The following is a 27,295-nucleotide window of genomic DNA, read 5'->3' on the forward strand; positions in this document are numbered from 1 at the left end:
ACAAATGCGACAGCTACATCATTAGGATTTCACTTCAAGTTCGCATGACTTCCAAATGGCATGCTGTTAGCGTCGTGTAATGCAGGCGCATCAGCTATGTCGTTACTGCAAATATGTCGTGTCAGAATAGTTGATTCGTATTACTCGCGCTGGTGCTGCTCAATGGTTTCCATCAATTGTTGGTCCTTAAATTTTATCCTAGATAGTGTTTTTTGTACTACCGGCGTCCGCATGCAGTAGTAAACCTTAGTACGTTTCGCGCGCTGAAACACAAAAACTTTTTTAAGAAATACCCGTCCCATCTGTACTCGTTATAGAGACTTAAGAGGAAGCTTTAGCTCGGGTGCTCCTATCTAAATACATGTAAAAGGAGAATGCGTTTTTTTCCGCAACCAGCGCACCAAATTTGTGGCATTTAAACTAAAAGCTTTAAATATAGTAACTGTTGGTTTCGAAAATTTCGTTTGTGTCGTCAATTTTTATTAAGCATTAGCAAAAATTGGAAATTTTCTTAAACGAACCTGTCAAATTTACAATTCTGTAACTCAGCAATGAAAAACGTTATCACTATTCTGTGAATCGCATATAATAGTATATCTAGAGCGCAGAAAATTGATGTTTTACAGCTGAATGTAGAAAAATTTGGTAATATAAAAATAAAGCTTTTGCAGAACCCTTGTACACAAAGTAACGAATTCATGTAAGATGTAAATTGACATATATAACTTCTCCGCTTTGAATTATCTAATAGATACCATTTACAGAAGCGCGATATCTGTTATTGATGCAGAGCTATTAGTTTGTAAACTTTCTGCTTCTATTTTTTGCAAGCCTTAGAATTTTTGAAACTTTTTTTTAATTCAAGCCCCAAATTGAAATTCCGCTTGCAACAGTCACTAAATTTAAACTTTTTCTCTGAAATGCAACAAACTTCATTAAGTCCGGTCCAGAGGTTATGTCAGAAAAATGTTTTTGCGTTTTACATGTATTTCAACGGGCTGCGTCAGAGTTGGGCCCGAACTAAAGCTTCCTCTTAAATATCTGGGAGGTTTTGAGGAGGAGTTGCAAATCGTAAGAGAAAACGCAAGGGTAGCACTTATGTAACATACCTGCGAGGACACCTATGGATACTATTAGGAAGGGTATTCCAGTTGCAAATGCAGATACAAGGAACTCTAGAGAAATCAGAACACCTCCTATGAAGGCGCTAAATCGCACTCCGCATGCTTGTATGAGTGGCCCAGCTGGAAGACCTGCAATAAAAAGAAAAAGACTGAATCTTACATATAGCTGTGAGGTTTAAAGCCACACATTATGCTCTTCTTTGTCAATCATATCAAATCAAGTGCACAGGGGTGGGACTTCCCCAAAATCATTTAGGAGCGATTTTGTAAGCAAGGAAAATAGCATGTTGGAGTAGTTTGGAGCAGGCGATATTGCATTTTGGAGCAGCTTGGAGGAGTATCAAGTTCATTTTGAAGCAGTTTGAAGCACAACTATTTCAATTTTGGTGCAATAGTGGAATACGATATATGATAGCGCACTTCGGAACCAGGGTGAAACACAAAATAAACAGCACAAATCGCGTAATACAAGCGCGCTTTGTAGGTATAGCGTGTTGGAATATGGAAGAGTTGGTCGAGCGGCTGCACGGCGCATGCTTTCCTGTAAAATCGAAAACATTGGTGGCACTGCGATCCTGCGCCGGCGCTCATGATGATGTCTAAAAATGGTCTCAAATTACGCGGTCCAATTGACGCGGTAACATAACTTTTGGGTCACCATATGGCACCACACACCGAGAGCCGCGATCAACCTTGAGCTGGTACAACGCAAAGCTATCACAAGCTGTTTTCGTTGCGATAGCAATTATATGGACACTCCAGGAGCATTGCGTCCGTCGGTGTGACCAGGACGTTTCTTACAAAGTCCAGTGGCAACATCATTATCGACGCGCACCGTATGCTGTATGTGCGAGTTAAAGCGTGCGTCGCTGAGCCAACGATGGCGGCTCAATCTCGCGCACGCGAGGGAGGATAGAGGCGAAGAACCGCGCTGTTTTCCGTCGCACGCAAAGCACCGGGGGGACAGGGCGTGCTACGCAAAACTGTTGCAATCTGTTTTTATTGCGATATTCACAATCACACTCTCTCTGTTGCGATAGCACTTATATGGACACCACAGGTGCATTCCTGCCGTCGGCGCAACCATGATAATTCTTACGAATTCCAGCGGCGATATCATCGTCACCGTGAGCCGTATGCTGTATGTGCTAATGAAAGCGTGAGTGGGCGAACCAACGATGGCAGCTCAATGTCGCGCGCGCAAGGAAATAATGCCGGTAGGAAGCTCGCCTTCTTCCATCGCGTCCAAAGCACCGGGAGCAGGGGGCGCTGTACTCCGGCAGCTGCTGGGTGTGATGCGGCCTCGTCATACCCAGCAATATGCGATGGCTACAGAGTGACAATGCAGATTGCTTCGTGTGCGCTGTGGGTTCACTGATTAGTTCGCATTGAAGTTATGCTGCGCGAAGCTCAATTCACTCGCTGCTGCTGCCGCTGTTCCTCAGTCCAGCATTCTGACAGCGAGTTTCTGAGGTCATCGAGTTTGATAAGTTCATGTTTTCTTGTGCCCTCTTGATACCATGCTTGTTAATTTAGTTAGTAAGCGAATGTTTACAAGTTTATATGGTCGATAAAGCTGCTATCCTCACTTCGTATAGCTTTTTACTAATTTTCCATTGCAATCGAATCCTTGCCTTTCGGGCAAATCACAAATTGCGTACACGAATCACGAATTGCGCACCCACTATAGGAAAAAATGATAATAGCATTAACGACATCAATCATAATAAAACATGGATGCGCCTCCAATTTTTCACGCGTACGACAACCAAGGAGAAATCGCCGGAATCATTGGTGTTATCACCAGTAAACAGCGCGTATATAAGCAATTTTCATAGGAAACTGGAGGCTGTGTTTCAACTTCTTCGGTTGGGAACAAACAACACAATTATACAGGGTGTTCAACGTAACTTTAACCAAAGATTTTGTAACGTGTTTAAGCGCAGCTGAGTGATACATGAGCGCAGTCAAGTGGTTCTAGTTCATATCGCGCGGGGTTTCTTCAAACGCCGAAAAAATCACCACGCGGCACCTTCGGTGCTACAAGAAAATTGTATCGATTGTTTCTGAAACCCATCTACTATGCAGCAAAAAGAACTTGGCCCTAAAATTAATAAAAAGAACGATTGCATGATTAGTCTTAGTTAACTAATTAGGCGGAATAAAAAAATATTCTAAGGAGCGACACAAGACAGCAAACCATATGTTGTTACTTTCATTGAGCTGCAGCTAACCACTGCATTCTATTCCTTGGTTGAAGTTACGTGATACACCCTGCACAATCTACCTACAGTGTAATAAATGTGAAGAATTTCGCTTACTCGAGAGGTGAGAAAATCCACCGTAGATTGCAAAGGGCATCGACGCTTCAGCCCGGGTTGTTCCATACGTAGTCATCATGGAAGTGTAGAATATTCCTGAGCATCGGTAGATGGACGAGTATAGTAGGCTCACCAAAAAGCAGAGCGCAGCAATGAACCAACTCAGCGGGCCATCAGGACCCGTGGCTCGCGTAAACGAGTTTCGCATGCCTGCTGAATTGTGAAGATGCTGCGAGAATTTCTTCACGGCCATAATGTTGCGGTTAGCTGCATGGGAATCTCAATTCCGGGTACCTTTCTGGAAGAGAAACATCGAGGATTGTTTTGAACGATGGGTGTACTGTGTAAAGCATACTTTTATACAAGAAGACAGAAACTAGCAGCAGTGCATTCGCTAAACTGAACTTCGCCAGTGCGTTATTTGAGACAACTGTCTTAGCAAAAATTTACGAATAGTATTTGAGAGAAATCAAGGAAAATTAGTTGCTCAATATGTGTGCACTTCTTGTTTTCTCGCGTTCACTGTCATTTGCACGTATGTTGAATGCCTAAATTTTCTTTGTTTTCTGCAAAATTTTAGTGCACAGCTCCTAGGAACCCGTACCTGCATTGAGCGTCGGCATCGGCGCCTCTCGTAATGGACCGAATGAGCCCAGCGAAGGATAAAAGACGACAATAGGGAATAGAGCGGGAGGAGGAAAGCGCAAAAGGATAGTGCAGCGAAACCCTGAGGCGGAAAGCGGAGCAGGAGGATATGGCGAACGTGCAAGAAGGAAAGCGTAGTGCCGCGAAAGACGGGCTCTGCGGTGGCGATGGCTACGAGATAACACGGGAGTAGCGTGCGTCAGTTGTTCACCGATGACGTCACCGATACCATATAGGAAAACAAAGAGCTTCATGGACGGACGTCAGTCTGCGGCGGCTGCTGTGAATTGCACCCACACGTCATCATCGCGCTGTTTTTCGCCATCTCCTCATTAGTGAGGCAGTCGCGCCCACCACGCTCCGTTTGTGACGTGGCGCACGAGACAGATTGTCCGCGCCACCATGTTGAGTGGCTTTTTCCGATTGTTATTAGTTATGTCACCTCGTTGGAAACAGCAATATGATATTACTTTGTTTTCCGAAAGAAGCAGAAGACGCGCATGGGAGAGCAACATTTATAAGAAACTTTCCCATTGGGCCTTTTTTTCCTGGTGAGCAGACCATTGCTTTCTTTTTTTTAATTTTATATGTATACCTGATGTTTCCAATCGCAAAGTTTACTTTCTTACCAAGGTGCTTTATAAATACTCAATATTCATTTCTTCTTGTCAGCAGAGCTTTCTGCTGCAGCATTACAAATCAATGTTTTAAGAAGCTGGAATATTCGAGGAATGTACCTTTGTGTCCAAGACTCAGGAATAGGGACGATAACCTGTTTGCAATATATAAAGCTGATGGGCTAAAATGGGAGATCCCATTTCAGTTTCTAACTACGGGACCTCCTTCTGTGAATACTTACCCTGTAACTATCCCAATTTTGGCATGAATAAACTGATTCTGATTCTGATTATAAGAAATGTTATGCTGCGTAGCGACATATCGTTTCGATCGCAGGGGTTATTTTAGCAGTGGAAGCAGTAGATATTTTCTCATTTAGCATGGTGAGTTGCTAACTTATTCGTCTGCAAGAAATTTACGTGCAAGTGCAAACAGCGCTAGTTCTGGCTATGGAGCATTCGACCTGCGCATATCAACAATACTTGGCTTCCCGACACTGTGTACGCAGCTATATTCCAGTACAACTGGTTCAATTTGTTTCTCAATCATGCATTTACACTAATACAAGTGACTTTGCTCAATAGAAAACCCTCGCTCAATTTTGGAATCCAGTTGGAACAAACCCACATGGTCCGAGTGGTCGTTATTCAATTTTTATTTTTCACCGCGTTTGGGTGTTCGTAAGGGCTGTGGGTGTTTGCTGTGTTCTCAGGCCTAGGTCCTACCTTAAACACAGCACACAGCGACCACGAACAAGCGCGAGTCATTGGAAACACGGATCAGCTATCACCAGTGACGGATCTGCTGTCTATAATGGGAAAAGTGCGTCCTAACTCGTAATGGGAACTCATTTGTGTTTATTCCGGGGCTGACCAGATAACTTCACAGTTTTTTGCCTCGTTCTATAAGTGTAACATATCCATATTTGCCTCCGGAATCCTCCACGGACATCAACGCGTGCAGAAAGCGGGATTGTATGTGAACTAGTGCAACACAAGTCGCAGTGCTGAATTGGCTTTGAAGGGGAAAAGCAGCCACATATCATATCTTTAGAAGAGGAGTTTCGCCGTGAGTAATTGCTTGCACCTATCGAAGGCTCGTGCGAGCAAAAACTTCTCGTCTTTAACCTTACCTCACTTGAAAGGCTATTTCTCTTTTATAAAATTGATGCGGCTCACTAGGCAGGCCAGACGTTAAAACGCAACTCGCAACTATTTCCACGCTTTTGTCACTGAAACCTTGTGAGACCAATTTGAGAAAGCTGATTGGGAGCAAGGTTACAAAGACGGCGCCGAATAAAACAACACACGAAGAAAAGAGACACGAGACAAGCACGTAGGCGCACTAACAACTGACTGTTTTATTTCTTGACATAGTAATATATAGCTGCTGTCAAGGATCAAAACAATGAGAATAAACAGAGCAGTCATCTGCATCGCACAAGGAAGCCAAGATACAGAATAACTTCTAAGTGTCGCTCTCAAGATACTCCAGTTCCTTTGCTGAAAGAGAAACTGAGGCTTCACTGATACAATCAACACCACGCTTCTTAATCTCAAGCGCTTCCAATATCTCCCTTGTCAGTTGATCATCAGCTCTGTTCAAAACACATGTTCTATCATAATCTGGGATGCACTTGTGAGCCTTACAATGCGCACTTATATGACCGGAGAGCTGGTTTTCCATTTTATATCGATGCTCATGCAATCTGTCATTGAGACATCTGCCCGTTTGGCCTACATATGATGAACCACACGACAAGGGAACTGAATAAACTTTCTTTACACATCCGACATGTTTCTGCCCATGTTTTTATGCGCACACCTGTTTGTTTTGCCGATTTCCTGCGTTCACTTTGGCGCACATCAAACCAAAACGTTCCGGAGCGGAAAATATAACCCGAACGCCAGCTCGTTTACCTAATTTTTGGAGATTGTGAGATATGCCGTGAACATATGGAATGATGGCACACCTGGTTTCAGAAGGGCCTGCTCGACCCTGGTTTACAACGCTAGGTTGCTTGAGCATTTTTTCCGCAACAGGTACGATCACACGGTGAGAATAACTTGCCCCATTGAGGCGGCTGACCTCACAATGAAAACTTCTTTGCAGCTGATGCACCCATGACTTGTTAAGGACGTTGGTTAAACATGATTCAATGACGCCTCGTTTTATTACTTTTGAATGAGCTGAATGGTAGGAAAGGATGGGTTTGCTAGGCCTTGGCTTGAACTGCCAGCGAATAAGACACGATGAAAAAATGAACTCTAGATCTAAAAATCTTAAACAGTTATCAGCCTGAAGCTCGTGGGTCAGGGTTAGAGGATGCAAGGCTGTTTTAAACTCTGATTATACTAATGATGACTGGGTCTCCAACTCTGGACTGTCACAATCTAAGAACACTGAAAAACCATCGACAAATCTAAAGATCTGCATAACATGTGTCCCCGATATGCACTGCTTTAACAGGTTGTCTTTTGAAACTAAAAAGATGTCGCCTAAAACAGGGGCTATACACGAACCTACACAGACACCCTCTTTCTGTAGAAAGACGTCGTCATTCCATTTTATGTGCGTGGACCTCAAGTATACGGACAGCAGTTCCAAAAAGGAACCTACTGCTATGCCAGAGGCATACTGGAAAGCAACTGCTCCAAATTTATCTATGCAGTCATTGGCGCTTTCCATCAAATTAATTTGTGGTATCGAATAATACAAGTCTTTTATGACAAGCGAGAAGGCGGATAGCATTTTGTTTTAATTCTGTGCGATGTATTTTACGATGCTTTCAGAATCCTTCACGCGAAACGGGTCGTCAATGGTTAGTCTACTCAAGTTTTGCTGGAAAAAGAAAGAGACCTGTTTTTGCCATGACCCATTTTCTGAGAATATGACGCGGAAGGGGCAATTGTATTTATGAGTTTTTGCCGTGAAGAATACATCATGGCTCAACTGTTTCTCCGATTCTATTGCAGTTCACAGTTTCGTTAAATTCAGGTTCTTACACAGCTTTTTGACGTTGCTTTTTCTTCAGCAAGAGACACTTTCTCGCACTTCTTAAAAACCCCTGAGAGAGCTTCTGAGGCTTTTGATTCAAACAAGCGTTTCGGCATTACAACAAAGCCATCTTCCTTATCGGAGGTTAAAAGAGACAGGGATTGTCCTTTCAAATAACTAACTGTTCTAGCTACAGGAATCTTACGACGTGCGAGCAAATCCACGCCTTCCGAATTGCACCTTTGCTGTTCTTCCATTGAGGCTTGCCTGGAAACCTGCTTGAGAATTGCAAGTAGCTCCACAGGAAACTTCTCCGGTTGTGCGGCGAACTTGGGCCCGTAGCCAAGCACGCGGCGTACGGAATCTGGGACAGCAGCGTCTCCCAGGGTGATCACACGACTTTCTGCAGCTGGTGGTTTCTTCGGTACCTGTGCTCGAAGTCTCGGAAGCATCAGCTGCCACATGTACTCAGTGGAGGCGTTGATGATCCGGTTCCATTCCCACCACAGTCGTCAACCACTGTGCGGATTGGCGGCAAGCAGAAGAGTTGCCCGAAGGTGCTCCCTGTGCAACCGTGCTTGACTTTGCCACTCGGAGCGAACAATCTTACACACTCGATTCGCATGTCCAAGCGATGGTAGACCGAAGCCCAACATCGCTGCGACGTCGTTTGGGCGAACCTTGTGTCTGATACAGAAGCCCAGCTTTCGTCCTCGGGAAGAAGCGGCAACAATGAAAGCAGCGACGAACGAAGGTTCGCGAGTGAAACAAGGAAAAGGGCCCACTGAACTAGAGATGAAGTCACTGAGCATGTGCTGGTGCGCTAGTTGGTCAAGCATGATTACAAAGACGGCGCCAAATAAAACAACACACAAAGAAAGGTGACACGAGACAAGCACGTAGGCGCACAAACAACTGAGTGTTTTATTTCTTGACATAGTAATATATAGCTGCTGTCAAGGATCAAAACAACAAGAATAAACAGGCCAGTCATCTGCATCGCACAAGGAAGCCAAGATACAGAATAACTTCTAAGTGTCGCTCTCAAAATACGCCAGTTCCTTTGTCTTGTTCTTGTTGCCCTAGCAGATATTTCAAATGAAACGTCCTTTGTCTCTTGTCTCACTCTGCTGCGGCTGACTACCGCTGTCGTGGCAAGTATACAACTTGGGTTACTAGCTACATGAACATTCTTGGCTTATGGCTATTATGGCCATTATGGCTATTTGCCACGGGCTATGTACGCAAACAAGAACAGCAGGACGTATGCTGTGAAGAAGTCGGCATCATAAGTTTGAATATGTCAGCTACAGAAGTCAAGTCGGTAACAAGAGCCGCTGAGTAAGGAGGAGAGAGCTGTGAAAACAAAATTAAACTAGAATGCACATCATTCTTGACAGCATTTTTATGTTTTTGTAAAGATAATAACGCCTTCATGACACTAAATGAAACAGTAAGTACAACTGCCTCTTGTAACCTTAATTCTCTGATGGGTTTCACTGGGGTCATATTGCGGAGGCTACGGCTGTGAAGAAGCTTGTTTAGTTATGTGACGTGTCATTCAGTATAAGATAGCATAACATGCAAGACCATGTTATTGCGATGCATCGGTGTAAAATTCTGGGCAACAGTACTTAGCTTGCAATTCTCGGAAGTGCATTCGAAAGAGACCTTCATGAACATCTTTAGGTATATTAGCAAACGACATGTCACACTCTTCGTAGTGCCGCTGCGATATCGGTGTCAGCCTGGTTTGAACCACCAAACTGAATTAAACGAGAGAGGCACACATTTCATTGCTGAGTGTTCTCAAGCGCAGTGGAATGGGTTTTCTTAATGAAGGTCGGTTGTTAAACAGTAGAGTAGAGAAGGTCTCGTTTATGGTAGGGTATGCTAGGTGTTCGCTATATCAGGGTGCATTTAGAACATATGTGAAAGCTGAATGTGCTATTAGGAGTTGAAGAAACGATTGATCCAACTCTAAGTTAAGGTTGTCTACAGGATTCAACCTGAATGCACCAATCTCGAGGCCCCCGCAGGGGCGTCTGCATCAGCTGGCGTTTGGTGTGTTGCGACTCACAGACCTGAGACAAGGGGTTCGGACCCTCCCGCATTAAACGTTGCACGCCATAGCCGTGTCCAAAAACAGGGGATCCTGGGTTTGAGCTGATGCCGGGTGTTTTGACCTTTATGGCCCCTCGCCGGAGGGAACACACCTCTTTGGCCATGGCTTCATGTAGATGGCACTCGCCGACTGACCCACATGGGAGAAACCAGTAGTTCCTATTTACTGTCTCGCCCTCCTTCCAACCTTTCGTCTTTCGCTTTGTCAATTCCCTTCTCTCATGTTCTCTCTTCACTTCATCTTACTTCCAATTTTCAAAGCTGCAAGGGTCAACCTGGTGTAGTTTAGCACAACTATTAAATAATATATTGGTCACAGCAGTGATTGGTACGCGCTCTCAAAAGGGTGCGTACCGATTTGAAGGTGCAGTGCCTCAGCCAAACCGAGGAAAGGTTCCCTATCTTCCATCTTCCACGTGCTGCACAATGAACAAGACAAAACAGCTCAAGTAGCTTCCCCCTTCTTTAGAAATGCTTAGCCCAAGCTACAAAGCAAGAAAGATGGCAAATGGTGATCTGCTTCTCGAAATATGCAGTAAAATCCAACATGACACATTGGGAGATTCGGAGGCATTGCGCTCAAAGTCACGCAGCATAAGTCCATGCGCACTGCCCATACGGAAGAATGAGACAACGACTTGATTGGCCTTAGTGGAGTAGAACTGTTAAAGAAACGGAAAGGCCACAATGCGATTGGTGTGCAAACAATCAAAATACAGCGTGATGACAAAGAAATGCCAACGAAACATCTCATTTTGACATTTAGCACGAATCGCCTTTCCGAGCACCTTGAAACAGGGTACATGAAAGCCCACATCAGACCACACATACCGAACCATTGGAGATGTTCAAGTGCCATCGGTATGGCCATGGGCATCTGTGCTGCTCAGGGCACCTCACCTGTGCTAACTGCAGTAATAATGGCTATCCCGCTGACGACTGTGAAAAATGCCCTATGAGCTAACTCTGACGGTAGTCACCCTTCGTACCTTCGCAAAAAAGAACAGAAAATGATAGCATTTAAGATAAATTGTATATAACAGGGTGGGCAAGACAGCCACCGGTGAAGGGCCTTGTTCAAACTGGGTTGCATGGTAGTGGTCATTGGGGTGGGAACAACGTGGCATCTGCGGCGAAGGTGCAGTTTCAGTTGTTGCAACGAGCTTACCCAGCACCCCTAGCAAATATTTTGGAGGATAATTCATAACAGGGGATATGCTTACAAGCAAAGGCGCACAACGCTGCAGCAATGGTGAGCTTAGTGTGTGCATACCAGATAACCAATCTGGAGTCGTCATGGTCCAAGCACTAACCACAGGATCACCGCCCACTTTTATATTGATCTCAAGCCTACTCTTACATTTTCTTGGTCAAGGTTCCTAATTATTTGTGTCAATTCGTCGCCAGCGTTGCTAAGCATTACTTTGTCGTTTGCAGGCAGAAGGTTGCTGAGATATTCACCGTTGATCATCACTCATAATGCTAATGAATCATAGTCTAATAGCCTCATGCAGAGATAACGTCTCTTGGCTTGACGCATTTTGGTAAGCATTATTCCGCTTTTCCTGCAGAGAAAGTAAACATGTTAAACATGTTGTCAAACATGTGAAGCAGAAGCTATTAGTGACGCAGAATAGAAGGGTCTCTGAAGATCTTTGCATATGTGCGCTGTAGCTGAACATAAATATAGCAGTCCCACCTAAATGAAATTTTCTGAAGTAGTCAGCTTAATGCCCTGAGCACCACGACCGTGATGTGAAGTTTGTTCGGTCCTCAACACAGTCCATACTTGCCACTTCTTCGCGCTGCTGGAATACTTATCAGATTACGCTTTTTTCATCCCCAAAACATCCATTTGGTTGTACATACACATGTACTTACTTATACTTTTTCTGGGGACTTCATTTCACCCGCTAATAGCCTGATGTTACCACTCTGCGCAAGACGCGCCCGAATTATGTGAAACTTACTCGAAAGTTATTTGTTCACTTGATCTGTATGTTCTTGCGGAACATTCGGTAATTAGATTGCATGCGTGATACGAAATGTGTAATATTGGTAGTACCTTCTGGAAGGCACGCGGGCACCAGCAATTACAGTAGCACTTTCGACGAGTAATGTAGAAATGCTGACGCGCTTGACCCGCAGTTCAGATTTTCGACGATCGCCGACTGTGTTCTTAGCTATTGTGCTATAGATGTTACTTGCAATTAGGGGCAGAAGTTCACCAAAAAAAAGTTAGTTTCAGCAATCACAATTTATATATTGTGCTCTTGACGATCACTACTTTGCAAACAAAAAAAAGCGTAATGAGAGTAAACTGCTCGTCCATAACACATCACCGTGTCCGGGTTTTTTATACTACGCGGCAGTCGGGTTGAAAGCTTGCTCCCCAGCTGCACGTGTTGTTGCATGTAAAAACGGGAGTACTTTTTTCATCCATGCGAAGGCTGTAAGGGAGGATAGTCGTACTATTTTTTTTACTCCCTTCAGTAAGATTTTGCGTCTATTACTGAGAATTATCCCTGAGAGCTCAGCGGTTTTACCGCCAAATGTAATGTTTTCGCAAATACGTCGCCTCACTTTGAATTGGTGGAACCATATTTCCTCATACCGTAGGAAACAAAGACAAACAAACGTCACGATGGCTGGCGTGTTGCGGCAGCTGGAGCATCAGCGGAAGTGAAGCAGGCATACTGCTCGCACGCACGCGTCAGCAAATAAATACGGCCATGCTTCGTACACAGCTTTCACTACACAGCCGACCGACAATTACAAATTTTTCAGTTGCGTGCCCAGGCAAGCAATTACGGGATCCTCGCTGCCGTACGCGCTTCTCTTCGACCCGCTGTAAAATCACCATAGCAACATTTCAACGCGCCGCCACGACATGTTTTCAGATAGCATGGCCGTGCCTTTCATTGAGTATAGGCTTCACTGGAAGGGATGGCGCTTGTGAGGACCTGCGGATTATAGTGGCCGTATTTAATCAAGTGATCCTGAGTAAGATTCTGGATAAGGTAGTTTTGCACTCTCTATGGATGGTTTCTAATAATGGGATCTAAAGCTCCGCAATTCCTAAAAATGGCTAATGACATCCTTTCACTACGTTTCTTAGAGGCAGTAGGAAAACGATATAATGTAACGCATATTACTCCAGCAATCCAGTGTAATTGTTTCGCAGAAATGAGTGTTCAAAGCGCATGAGCGGTAAAAACCCCACTGTCGGCTAACTTTCGTTAACTGTGAACAACGCGAAAATATACAACTCCTTTCTTCGTTAAGATATCAAGTACTGTCAATTCGTACGGGTTACAACACACAAAAATATAATGTAACAGTTTTGTTGCAGAGGAAAGCATCAAAAGCAATACCTAATTCCAGATTCGACGCAAGCACTGAGCCTCTTTTTGCCTGTCTTGGAATCAAACTTCAGTGCCCTTCGACTGTGCGAAGAAGATCAATCACAGAAGCTGTGTATATGGGCCCCTTGATGGCGAAGTGCACCTCCACCTCAGGTCGGCCCGACATTGCACCATCTTCGGGATCGGCGCATGTACGGGGAGTGCTGAACGTCTGCTTCACCTCCGCCACTGGTCGGGCCGGCACTCCACAATCTTCGGGATTGGGCCACGTTTGGGGAATGGTTAACGAATACTTCACCTACGCCACGGGTCGGCCTGATGTTGCAGTATCTTAAGAATCGGCCCACGTATGAGGACTGCTTAACGCCTGCTTCACTTCTGCCGCGGGTCGGGCCGGCATTGCACTATCTTCTGGAATTTATGTCTACACATGGATACAATCCTGGGGGAAGTAGCCCTTAACAGCTGATCTATATGGTGTGTACAGTTCTGAGAATATTTGCTCCTAAACAAGGTGCCAATGAGAAACTCTGGCTATAATGAGACATTAGCTCGTCTCACGGAACGTCATATCACACGCAACAGATCTAACCAAGAAACAATGCACATCCCTAACTCACGAACGCAATATGTTGACTAAATGATCAGGTTACAGATCGATATTTCTCCTTAACTGACAGAAATCCTTTTCAATCGTTTGATGTGGTGCTGTTATCCTTTGCTTTTATTCGATGTGATACGATGCACTTGCCTTGTGTGCTTCCGTTGTCCTTATAACATGTACTTTCTTTGCACTATGTAGCCATTCTGTATATGCTCTATCTTTCATCTTGTCAATGCGATCTTTTTTAATGGTGTACAGAGTCCTTCAAGCAATTTTTGTGCTTTTTGACTGTCATGCTTACAATGTATTTTTTATGCAATATTGTGGGATAAAATTTGACTTTGGTTTGCAGTTACACCGCTAAATACAGTGAAATGGTAAAGCTTTGTGCAAACAAAATTAAGTGATCGAACGCTGTGCCACTACCGGAAGAGCTGGGAAGACCACGCTCAGCGTAGCACACTTTTCCCACTGTTCACTTTGCGATAGAGTGCCACTGGGACAGGCGTTTTTTTACGCTGTCATGTTGGCTTTGACGACTGCGAAGCTTATGTGGAGCACCGTAATAAGCTCATTGCCTGGATGAGAATCGTTGTGCTGAATTCACAAGAAGCATATGAAAGGTTTCTTAAAGGGTCTGGCCATTTTGAACTGACATGCGCAGAGCATACAATGCGCGCCAACGATTCCGTTTGCAAACAATTACATCGCGACGCTTCGCGGAAAGGCCTGAAATTTAAATCCGAACGCCGTTTCCTTCTTCACTCGCGGCGTATCCGCCGGACAGGGCCGGTGACGTACTCTGGCTACTGCGTCTACGTGATCGTGTCCGCACTGTGACGTAGCTCGTGGTGACACGTACCTTCAAGAATTATTCAAGGCAACATCTATTAGTTGTGTGATCTGTTGCTTGAATTGAGAAATTGAGGTTTAGCGAAACAATAAAACACAAAAACAAAATGTCTGCGTGTTTTTTGTTTTTGTTGTTTAACTTCGCACCAAAGTAAGAGCGATGTACTTCCGTTTCGTCTGCTTGTTCCTGCAGCAGTGCATTCACGTGAGGAAGTATGGAACCTGACATTTTTTGCCGTGTTCCAGCACGTGATCATGCTCTGCGATCCGCTTGCTCCGCCTCAGTATTCGTGTAGCACTGAATTATACCGCTAGTCATGTGTCCCTGTGCGCATCGCGGAAAATCGTGCGCTGCGCGAAACGATAACAACTCGGGCGCAACGCCGCCAGCGGATAAACCAGCGGAAATGAGCATCGAAGGGGAAAAAAATTACCGATGATTACGTTACTTCCTAATGCGAAATTTGAGCGCAGCAAATAAGCTGTTTCACCTTTTCGATAGATTGAGGCAAAGAAATCGAGCAACACATCTAAGCGCTATCACAGAATTTTTTTTTATTTTTCACACGTATTCCTTTAACAAAGACTCCACTAACAGTTCTTGACAGTCATGAAGGAAGCTTTGTGGTCGGAGAAATATACTGATATATGTTCGACTTGGTACACCAATGCTTGATTCTCAAAGACGAGATCTATACAAGTGCCTCGCGAGGTTGTCACAGCCGTGGGACGCGTTACGAGCGAGAGGAACGGGATGTTCTCCCGCATAAGTGTTAGGAAATTGCTGTTTGTCTTTATGTCAACATTAAAGTCCCCCACTACTAACATCGGTGTGGATCGATGGACGGTTAATGCGAGCTGCAGGAGGTGCACGACGTCTTTCGTGAGTGCGGTAGGGGCGAAGTAGGCAGCTACTACCAGCAAGCCGTTGGGCAACTTTGCGGCGCACAGTTCGCCAACTTCAAAGTTCGAGCCGGCGCTTTGACAACCGGAAACTCGCAGGAAGAGGTGGGAAGGGGGCGGCGTGTACACCCAGCGGCAAACGATGGGGGCAGAAGCGCGTGCAGCAAGCGGACAACACGATAAAGGGAGGAGGGAAGAGATAGCAGCGACTGACTGATGCCGCTGACGCCGATAGTGAGTCAACCCCAGCTGCGGAGTTGGTTTCAGGGACAACGCCGCCGATGCCGACACAAACAATATGATACCCTCGCTTCCGCAGCGCTAAGAACCAGGGGGGGGGGGACCCTTTCCTCCTCTTTCTGCATGGCGGCGACGGCGTTCTATGCAGTCACGTTATCTTCACTCTCTAGCGGCGTCAGCGGCATCCAGCGGTATCAGTCGGTCGCTGCTAGCGCTGGGGGGATGAAAGGGGGGCGGAGCTGGTTACGAGGCCGCCGACGACGACGACGACGACGGCGACGACGCGAAACCCAGGAACGGACGCCAAAGAGCTGCGCTCTAAAAAGCGAGGAGAAAACAAAAGGTAATGCGGGTCCATGACGTATGTGCCACGCGATCCTCGAAGTTCAGCATGAGAGAACGGAGATAAGGAATTTCGCTTGCGAAGGCTAGACGGGGCGAGTGGAGAGGGAGTCTCGCTATGCAGTGGAGCCCGCCTGCTGAAATCATGGGTTCGTGGCACTCAAATATTTCAATCTCGGCTATTATAGAGCCGATTTGAATTTTTTTTTTTGCGGCAGAAAGCTCCCTAGAGGACACGTAACAACTTCCACCGTATAACAAACAACTTCTAGGGGGCCTGGTGAGGGGCGCTTTAAGATAAAACTGTAAAAGATAGAAAGAACATTAGATTTAGTGAGAGAAAGACGTTAGCGGCGTCCTTTTTCTCAAGGCTTATGCTAAACGGTAGTTTATAATTAGCATCTCCAGACAATCATAAAGCGAAGGTTGCTGTCATCAGTTGCCGTTTTCTTCTCTTCCTGGTCTAATCATCGCTTTCTGCCTGTTGTTACCCGAATTGCGTATTAAATACAAAACGCTGCGACATCTATATGATTGTTATGCTTCATATGTCTTTACCGAGTACGATGTGTCTCCAGTGACGCGCAGTGTCACTGGAGACACGATGTTCCAACTATCATGAATATGATAGTTGGAACATCATGAATTTTAAGAATATGCATATTCCACGTAGCCGGACAGAACGAAGATAATATTGTTTGCGGTCTCTTGGACATACCCAAGGTTTTTCGAATTCCGCCTAATTAGATCATTCATCATGATCATAATCAGCCTGCTTACGCCCACTGCAGGGCAAAGGCCTCTCCCATACTTCTCCAACTACCCCGGTCAAGTACTAATGGTGGTGATGTGGTCGCTGCAAACTTCTTAATCTCATCCGCTCACCTAACTTTCTGCCATGCTACGCTTCCCTTCCTTTGGAATCCACTGCGTAACCCTTAATGACCATCGGTTATCTTCCATCCTCATTACATGTCCTGACCATGGCAATCTCTTTTTCTCGATTTCAACTAAGATGTGATTAACTCGCGTCTGTTCCCTCACCCAATCTCCTCTTTTCTTATCCCTTAACGTTACACCGATCATTCTTCTCTCCATAGCTTGTTGCGTCGTCCTCAATTTAAGTAGAACCCTTTTTATAAGCCTCCAGGTTTCTGCCCCGTACGTGAATACTGTGTAAGATACAGCTGTTATACACTTTTCTCTTGAGGTATAATGGCAACCTACTATTCATGATTTCAGAATGCTTTCCAAACGCACCCCAGCCCATTTTTATTCTTCTGGTTATTTCAGCCTCATGATCCGGATCCGCGGTCACTACCAGCCCTAAGTAGATGCATTCCCTTACCACTATCAGAGCCTCGTTACCTATCGTAAACTGCTGTTTTCTTCCGAGACTGTTAAACATTACTTTAGTTTTCTGCTGATTAATTTCTACACCCACCCTTCTGCTTTGCCTCTCCAGGTCAGTGAGCATGCATTGTAATTGGTCCCATGAGTTAGTAAGCAAGGCAATATCATCAGCGAATCGCAAGTTACTAAGACATTCTCTTAACTCTCAGCCCCAATTCTTCCCAATGTTGGTCTCTCAATACCTCCTATAAACACGCTGTGAATAGCATTGGAGAGATCGTATCGCCCTGCCTGACGCCTTTCTTTTTTGGAATTTTCTTCCTTTGTTTATTGAGGACTACGGTGACTGTGGAGCCGCTACAGATATTTTCGAATATTTTTACATATGTCTAATCTACACCTTGATTCCGTAATGCCTCCATGACTGCTGAGATTTCGACTGAATCAAACGCTTTCTCGTAATCAATGAAAGCTATATATAAGGGTTGGTTGCATTCCGCATATTTCTCTATCACCTGATTGATACTGTGAATATGGTCTATTGTTGAGTAGCCTTCACGGTATCCTGCCTGGTCCTTTGGTTGACAGAAGTTTAAGGTGTTCCCGATTCCATTTGCGATTACCTTAATAAATACTTTGTAGGCAACGGACAGTTAGCTGATCGGTCTATAATTTTTCAAGTCTGGCGTCCCCTTTCTTATGGATTAGGATTATGTGAGCGTTCTTCCAAGATTCCAGTCTGCTCGAGGTCATCAGGCGTCGTGTATACAGGGTGGCCAGTTTTTCTAGAACAATCTGCCCACCATCCTTCAACAAATCTGTTGTTACTTGATCCTCCCCAGCTGTCTTCCCCAAGGTTTTCTTTACTTCTAACGGCTTTACTCGCGGGATTTAAAGTTCCTCTAGACTATTCTCTCTTCCATTATCATCGTGGGTGCCACTGGTTCTGTATAAATCTCTATAGAACACCTCAGCCTCTTGAAATATCTCATCCATATTAGTAATGATATTGCCGGCTTTGCCTCTCGGCGCATACTTCTGATTCTTGCGAATCCCTAGTTTCTTCTTCACTGTTTTTAGGCTTCCTCCGTTCCTGAGAGCACGTTCAATTCTATTCATATTATAGTTCCTTATATTAGCTCTCTTACGCTTTGTCATTGACTTCGAAAGGTCTGCCAGTTCTATTCTAGCTGTAGCGTTAGAGGCTTTCATACATTGGCGTTTCTTGATCAGACCTTTCGTCTCCTGCGATAGCTTACTGGTATCCTGTCTAACGGAGTTATCACCGACTTCTATTGCACGCTCTTTAATGATGCCCATAAGATTGTCGTTAATTGTTCCAACACTGAGGTCCTCTTCCTGAATTAAAGCCGAATACCTGTTCTATAGCTTGACCTTGAATTCGTCTATTTATTTTTTTACCGCTAACTCATTGATCGGCTTCTTATGTACCAGTCTCTTCCGTTACCTCCTTCAGTCTAGGCTAATTCGTCTTCTTACCATATTATGGTAACTGCAGCGCACCTTGCCGAGCACGTCCGCATCCGGTATGATGCCAGGGTTAACGTAGAGTCTGAGGTCTATTTCATTTCTAGTTTCGCCATTCGTCCACTTTTGGCTATCCCGCTTGCGGAAGAAGGTATTCATTATCCGCATATTATTCTGTTCTGCAAACTCTACTAATAACTCTCCTCTGCTATTCCTAGAGCCTATGCCATATTCCCCCACTGACTAGTCTCCAGCCTGCCTCTTGCCTACCTTGGCATTGAAGTTGCCCATCAGTATAGTGGATTTTCTTTTGACTTTACCCATCGCCAAATCCGCATCTTTATAGAAGCGTTTCACTTCCTGGTCATCATGACTAGATGTAGGGGCTTAGACCTGTACGGCCTCCACTTTGTACCTCTTATTAAGTTTCACAAGACCTGCCACCCTCTCGTTTTTGGTATATAATTCCTGTATGTTACCAGCTATATTTTATTAATCAGGAATCCGACTCCTAGTTCTCGTCTCTCCGCTAAGCCCCTGCATCAGAGGACGTGCCCACTTTTTAGCACTGTATATGCTTCATTTTTCCTGCTAACTTCACTGAGCCCTATTATATCCCATTTACTGCCCTCTAATTACTCCAATAGCACTACTAGGCTCGCCTCACTATATAACGTTCTAGCGTTAAACGTTGCCAGGTTCAGATTCCAATGGCGGCCTGTGCTGATACAGGGATTCTTAGCACCCTCTGCTACGTCACAGGTCTGACCGCCACCATGGTCATTTGCTTCGCAGCTGCTGGGGACTGAGGGCCGGGGTTTGGTTGTTGTATTCATATAGGAGGTGGTGGCCAAGTACAGCACCAGGTTGGCCAATTCCGCTCTGGTGAGGGAGGGTTTTACCGGTTCTCGTCACCGGGATCAGGCTGCACTCCAGGCCTGTTTATGTAATTTTGACAACACGCGGATTTTTTTCTTCTTTTTTTAATCCGGTGGAAGATTGCACGGCACCAGGATTCGGACCACGGTCCTCTTGCACGCAAGGTGGATGCTCTACCTCTACGCCACCGCTGCAGCCAATTACATAATTAGTCTCCATTTATTTAGTCAGCTTCTATAATGCTATAATTCGATGAAAGTTGTCAATGAAAAAATGGCAGAGCAACATGAAACACTGCCGATATAGCTTTCTTCTGCTCAATACATGGTACATAGAACCGTTTTTCCGAGCGTAAAAGAAGCCGCGAATAGACGGCCAGTGAGTCGAGCGGCCAATATTGTGGCAATTTTGTGTGTATTCGAAGTGTCTTTCATGCTAGGAAAAGCAGTTTTGCATAGCACGTATTCAGCAATAGAAGGATGTACACGGAATTTTTTAGGCCGCCCTGCCCGTTTTGCAACTGACAATTTTCATCCAAATATAATATTCCACAAGTGGAATATATAGTTAAGACTAATTATGTAATTTGGTGCAATACAAATACTCCTAGTATCTCCAAGCGACGGAAGAAACGTTGCCTTCGCTTTGTGCAGGCTAGTGGCATATGTGCATTTTGAAACGTTGGTGCATGATAGTTGGGACACCCTGTATATGCAAATGTGCGTGAGCGCGTACTGTCGTGCATGCATGCGCGTGTTCGTATTTTGCTCGATCCTCTGGGCCCGACATTCCCGTAGCATCACTAAAGAGATAGGGCTTATTTATATATTTTAAATACCGTAAGTTCACAATTTCTGTGAATATTGGAAGAAATCGCGATTTAGAAATATGAAAATCTTATTGGTCTCTGGCCAACACGCATAACACATATTATGAGGCGGTGCCTTATGTGGTGTATTTTTTCTGAGACCGAAGGGCACCTTAACACTTTCGAAGGCAGAAATCATTAGGTGCTGTCAAATTCTACGTGCTAGATCGCACCCGCCGTGGTTGCTCAATGGCTGTGGTGTTAGGCTGCTGAGCACGAGGTCGCGGGATGAAATCCTGGCCGTGGCGGCTGCATTTAGATGGGGGCGAAATGCGAAAACACCCGTGTACTTAGATTTAGGTGCACGTTAAAGAACTCCAGGTGGTCAAAATTTCCGGAGTCCCCCACTACGGCGTGCCTCATAATCAGAAAGTGGTTTTGGCACGTAAAACCCCATAATTTAATTTTTTTAATGCTAAATCGCAGGTCGCATAGAAAGGTGACGCTGCTGACCTATTACACGACACTCTTGGCGACATGTATCCGTGTAGTTCGTGAAAATAGAGAGGTACAGACTAATCCGATAGGCGGTGGGCGCTCAAAAGTTCTTACCGATACAGTAAAGTATTCGTACGCTTTCGCTAGAAGTGCACAAAGGCGACGAGTATTCTTTCCGTTCATGAGGTCCGTTTTATATCACGTCATCATTCTTGTTGGAATATTCTGAGTGATATTCGTATCAATGGTAATACGTGATTAGATTAATCATTTATTTTTTTTATATTTCGCTTCGTGTATACAGGATTTTCATCCGCCGGAAGCATGCGTTCGCTTCCACCGTAAGCTATAGGATAGGAAACTATCAGACATATCTAAAAACTTGAGGCTACGAGCATGCAAAAAGAGAGGGACATATCCAACAGCAACAAGTTGTGATAGTGAAGTCTGGTCATTTTAAGCATAAAATTATTTCAAGTGTTTTTGAGCTAAAAGCCAAAGCCGTTATCCGATCATCGTTTCGAGAACAAAGCGAGTTCATTCGCGCAACCAGTCAAAACGTTAAAACATGTGGTCTCTGGCCCCCAACCATATGAATGGTTGGGGGCCAGAGACTGATTGTATGGTTTGGCCCCAACAATTGCTACAAAGGAAACCTGTATGGGCTTCTTTTGTAGCAGTCGCTGCGACTGGGTGGATGTCTCATCTTCCCTTCATTAATTACTTCTCTCCGCGTTACTATTACTACTCCGCGTTACTTCCTCCGCGTTACTACTATTACTTCGAACCCTTGCCTTGTTTCGAGTTGTTCACAAATTCGGCTTCGCCCTGCCATCTGCTAGCGGTCTCCTTAGCTCAGATGGTAGAGCGGCTGCCCCGCAAAGACAGTGGTTCCGGTTCGATTCCCGGACCAGGACGATATTTTCTTCGACTGCGAGGCTTTTCTTTCGAGAAACCCGTATGGGTTTCGTTTGTAGCTATTGCTACAATTGGGTGAATGTCTCATTTCCCCTTAATTGAAAACGTGCTTAGCCTAATCATAACGCAAAACAGCCCTGTACGTGCAGTTTTATAAGAATTGAAGCATTGTGACAGACGGAATGGTGCTAGCCAAGTGCGTCCTCAAGGTGTCCTGGCTAGCCGTGAACAATTCGAAGTCGCCATACGCAATCCCATTCGTACAAATTCGCGTCAGAGCCAGAATGTTAAATTATGTGTATTTACATGCTAAAACCATGATTTGATTATGAGGCACGCCGTATTGGGTGACTGCAGAATAATGAGGGCCACCAGCGGTTCTTTACCGTGCACCTAAATTTATACCCACACGGACGTTTTCGCACTTCGCCACCATCGAAATACGGCTGTCAGGGCCGCGATTCCACCCTGCAACCTCGTGCTTAGCAGCCTTCTAACATTGCCGCTAAGCAACCACGATGGGTATCAGCGCCACGATTCCCTCTAGTTAATGTAATGGGAAACTTTATTGCTGCTACCCCCCTCGTAGAAATTCTTACGTCGGCAACCTCGAGGGCCCTTTAGGTTCTGTGACTCGACTTACGTTTACTTTTGGCGCAAGTACTGAAGTTCACTACTGTGCTACATAGAGGCCTTTTGTCGACTACGGCACTCATTTCCGGAGTGATGAGCATCACTAACTTTCAGATCTTACGAATTTTTTTAGCTTTTGAATATGAGCTTTGTGTAAGAATTTTCTTACTACGGAATATCCGCGTTAGTTTGCCGTATAAATTCAGCACTTGACTTTTTTGACAATTCGACGAATGCGCACGCTTGGCTACCACATGGGTGCCCCTTGCCATTGCGTGCTTGGTTCACAAAGCTAGGGAACTAGTGGCCACGTTCAGCGCCAAGCTACCCGTAGCGGCCACTTAGCTGTCTGAACTTTTAATAGTAAATATGACTCACTCTGCACACGCGGCCCTAAGCACCTTCCATGCTATTATTATTAAATAACGCTCGAAATCGCGACCATGGGCGGCTTATTTTGAGGACTCTCTTAAACCCCAAGGTGCCTTGTGCCGCATAATCACGGACGAAGCACTGCCGCGTGAAATCACTAATTTAGAACTAGCTTAGCTTCTCGCTAATTTCTTGAGAGCCTCAACATCGTGCCCACAAGCGCGGCACCCCCTCGAGTGTCTCACGCCGCCCCAATATTTGAGACCTCTGGCCACATCAGCGGTAACGGGACACTCCTATCGAGGCACTCACCTTATGTGACGGTGATCTGACGTTGTACGAAGCGAAACGCCTGGTCAGCCGAAGAAACTGCTCAGCGATCCCTATGCCGAATGGTTTGCAAACAAAAATGCTGCGACACGTGGGCGCTGATCAGCGCCGCTGCTTGCTCAATGCTCAAAATTAAGTCGCCCACAACTGGTGCCTCTCGGAAATCGGGCACACTGCAATTACTGTGCATGTGCTGCAAGAAGGCGAACCGCTCCGCAGCCCAAATTCGTCCAGGCCGATTTCCCTCACCTAAACGGCGGTGACAACCTTGGAGGCGATGGCTGACAACCGGCTCGATTTGATTGAGTCTGCCCCTGGCACTATCCTCCCCGAAGCAAGGCGACTCTCGCTCTCTGCGATAACAAGCTGAGTGCCTCGCAATCGTCGTGCCACTCTGGAGCAGGCTCCCCGCAAAACAAACAAAAAAAAACAGTCCGCATTCGGTTTGTTTCTCAACGTACAGAGCGTATTTTGCAGAGAATTACAGCACTCACTGGACCTAGGATTGGAAATGACGAAAACATGCTTTGTCATCGTAACCTCCTGTATTCATGTGTCCACAAGTCTCCTTTCCGCCATTCGCGATCTCGGCGTCCAAGGCAAGCTCCTCAGCTACATTGTAGGCTACCTCGCCTCTACAACACTAACTGTGCAGACCGGGCACACTCTCGGTGCCCCTCGTGCCGTGACTGTCAGTGCGGCACTCGTCTGGCATCGCAGGGAAGTCTGTGAGGTGGTTCGTTTATAACGTGGAACCCGGGTTTCATCCCTGCTGGAACATCGGCTTCCCTTTTGCGCTGGCTCAATGACGCCAATGGCGTGTCGCAATTGCTGCAGGAAGTCGTCTCGGGTGTCAACGAGATCAGGCGAAATCTCCATGCGGCCATAACTACGGTCACCGACTTCATCCGGAACTTTGTGCTAGCTCTGTCCGTCCCCCAAAACAATGCGAGGGAAAACTAGAGGAGTGTTCTTTTAGAATGTGCAATTATTATTGCTAGAACTGAATACTAGCCGAGGATAAAGTTGTAGTTAGATATTTGGGTTCCTCGATCCCATTATGTAGATCGTGAGCATAGGTGGATTTTTCGCACTCAGAAAGCAGCGCAGTTACTTAAATGACACTGGGAAAAAATTTGAACTTGAGCTAGAATGAAAGATTTCCCTTCTCTAATAACGAATTCGACAACGCAGATAATGTAAGCACGACAATTGCGAAAATGTAAAATAAATTTGATGGCACCTTTGTTGGTGCATCGCAGCTTGATGGTATCTATTATGGGCTTCAAACTGGGGAGGCGCAGCGGCGCCTTCGGTTAAAATTTTCACGTGATAAAGCCGTACATTGGTGCACAAAAACGATGAGAAACCTTTAGACAAACAATGCTAACGATCTGCCTCAGCCTTATGTTTCCCTATATTGTCCTTTCAAAAATACGGTAAATATACTTCAAAACCGTATATGTATGCGTTTTTTATTATTAATGTTCGACTTTAATCGAATAATGTAGCATCAAATTTCCAGTAGCGTAAAATCAAAAGCTCCACAGGCTTTGCAGTATTCTTTGCATGTGTCCGTTAAATGCCGCAGACAATCGCGTGATGCTTGTATGGAAGTATGTAAATATGTTTTAAGCACATTTATTGTATGATTTTCAAAGCTCCTAACCAAATCATGTCTTCATATTTCATGTAAGGTCTATTTATTTAACGATTACACTGGATTGAGTTGTTATATTATGTGCTGCGTATCAAGGTCTTGTTAGTAATAAACTCACCGTGTGGGGTCCTTGCGCTGACGTGTGGTCAAAACAACTGACGTGAGGATTGTCACCGGCCGCAGTGGCCATAAATGCCGAGTACTTTTCTCAAAATGCTGCTGTATCCCGTATAAGCATACTCGTTCGCTTTGTGTACGTCAGAGGCGCACTCACTTTCTGGATTAGGCCTTGGCCACAAAACAAGCGAACGACAACGGAAATTTCAGCGCAACATGTGTCGGGGAAGGGCGCCCTCGTTACGTTCGCAAGGGTAAATTCTGCACATTCATCGCTATGTTCGTACACGCAGGTGTATTTCGTTGCACCGAAATACCGTTGATAGCATTGCACATCAACGTCCGCATAAAAAGCAAAAAAATAAATAAGTAATGTATAATGCCTCTTCTATACCCTAATGAGTCTAAGAGAAGTTTCTCATGCTAATCTAGGTGGGCGCTAAAATTTCTGCGGACTCAAGATAATGATTCCTTCAATGAAACACTCCAATTTTCATGAAGAAAATGCTACACGAGGAATAGTGCTAGTGCGAGAGCACCTACACAGCACTAACGACCAGCTCTTGTAATTTGTTGCACCGGTAGAAATATGCACACGATGAAAGCAATACTACAAAAAAAAACAAATACTGTGGAAATTTAGCGTAGATGCGAGACAAATGCGTTAGCAATACCTGGCAGCTCTTTGGCGCTTCGAATTCATAATTAAACCGTGTCCACCACATTGCGGCGTGTTCTTCAGGAGCTCAATCGACACACATGGTGCCTCTCCGATGACAGAAGCGCAACAACCGTCAGTAGTGCAATATATATACATGGTGTACATGGTGGTGTATGTACATATAAACATTTATATATATATATATATATATATATATATATATATATATATATATATATATATATATATATATATATATATATATATATATATATATATATATATATATATATATATATATATATATATATATATATATGCACGTTCTCCTGAGCTCTTCCAATTTCTCAACTGCTACCACGTGCCTGGCATCCGACCCTTCAGACACATACAGTTTTTCCACGTTACTACTCCTACTGGCGGCATCTAAAAATGCAAGCCTAAGAAAAAACATTATGGTGAACAAATTGGGGACAACTGTTGCCGGGACACTATACGTTATAAAGCCAAATAATTCAAAAGTTTCATGTAATACATGCTTTACATCTGGGAAATCTTGCATCTTTTTCTCGATAATGCTTCTCCCTATTTTATCAAATCATTTATATCATTGTAGTGGTTTTGTTGTTTTGCTTCCTGTAGTGTGTGCTTTCCCTCTAGTGCATATATTCCCATCATTGGTTTAATACAACAGTTAGTAGCTAGGAGTGCGTCCGCGTAATCTCGCTTACGCGGTTTCTGGCGCTCTTTTTTTCTTCGGAAAAACGCTAACCAAACAGCTTACCTTTGTACTTCACAATATTGTTATACGCAGCAGTGAATTTTAAAATGGGAATTCGCCTTGTATTTTGTTTTCTCATGTACGCGTTCCACTGATGCCCGATAATCCGACAAGTGTATGAGAATTAAATATTGCAAACAATATTTCTTGCACGTAAATTATGAAGTACATAAATTACTCCATGGTCGACACATTGGATGTTTGAATCCTAATGCAATATAACTGCTCAAATTATTCAACTCAGCTTTTAAATACGTAATCCGGCCCGTACGGTTTCTAGGACCTGTACATAGCCGAAAACCATAACTCGGTGCTCACCACTACGGCGTGTACATCCTTGTCCGACAATCACATTTCATCCCAAACCTTGCCGAGTGTGCCGCTTTATGAGACCCGCTGATTCGTAAAACGCGAATAATATGAAGCGCTGTAAATTGCCCACCCGCCTTTATCTTACAAACGCTCCAGTGCAAATAGGAGGATTGCGAGAGTAACCTCCGCATGCCATGCCAGAAATACTCTCACAACGCGACAGCGGTGTCTGGCTGCTTGTTCCATGACCGAGCACCAGTGCACAGGTATAATTAGGGCATAGCGCGTTTCAGGGCTAAAAAGGATGCATTGCGGTCCGCCATTATAGTATGACCGGCGTTGACGGACGG

At 44.8% G+C, this 27,295-nt stretch overlaps 1 protein-coding gene across 1 annotated transcript in view; it reads right to left on the minus strand.

Moving 5' to 3' along the window:
• LOC135918154 (monocarboxylate transporter 12-like) overlaps nt 1-27,006 on the minus strand; it is a 41,751-nt gene extending 14,745 nt beyond the window's left edge. Inside the window, exons 1-3 of the mRNA XM_065451811.1 lie at nt 26,952-27,006; nt 3,446-3,743; nt 1,110-1,253 (exon numbers count right to left, since the gene is read on the minus strand). Of these exons, the coding sequence (XP_065307883.1) occupies nt 1,110-1,253; nt 3,446-3,698 (397 nt within the window). The 5' untranslated portion in view covers nt 3,699-3,743; nt 26,952-27,006. The remainder of the gene's footprint in view (nt 1-1,109; nt 1,254-3,445; nt 3,744-26,951) is intronic.
• Nucleotides 27,007-27,295: the final 289 nt, after the last annotated feature.

The sequence above is a fragment of the Dermacentor albipictus genome, chromosome 10 (genome assembly GCF_038994185.2).
Source record: "Dermacentor albipictus isolate Rhodes 1998 colony chromosome 10, USDA_Dalb.pri_finalv2, whole genome shotgun sequence".
NCBI lineage: Eukaryota > Metazoa > Arthropoda > Arachnida > Ixodida > Ixodidae > Dermacentor > Dermacentor albipictus.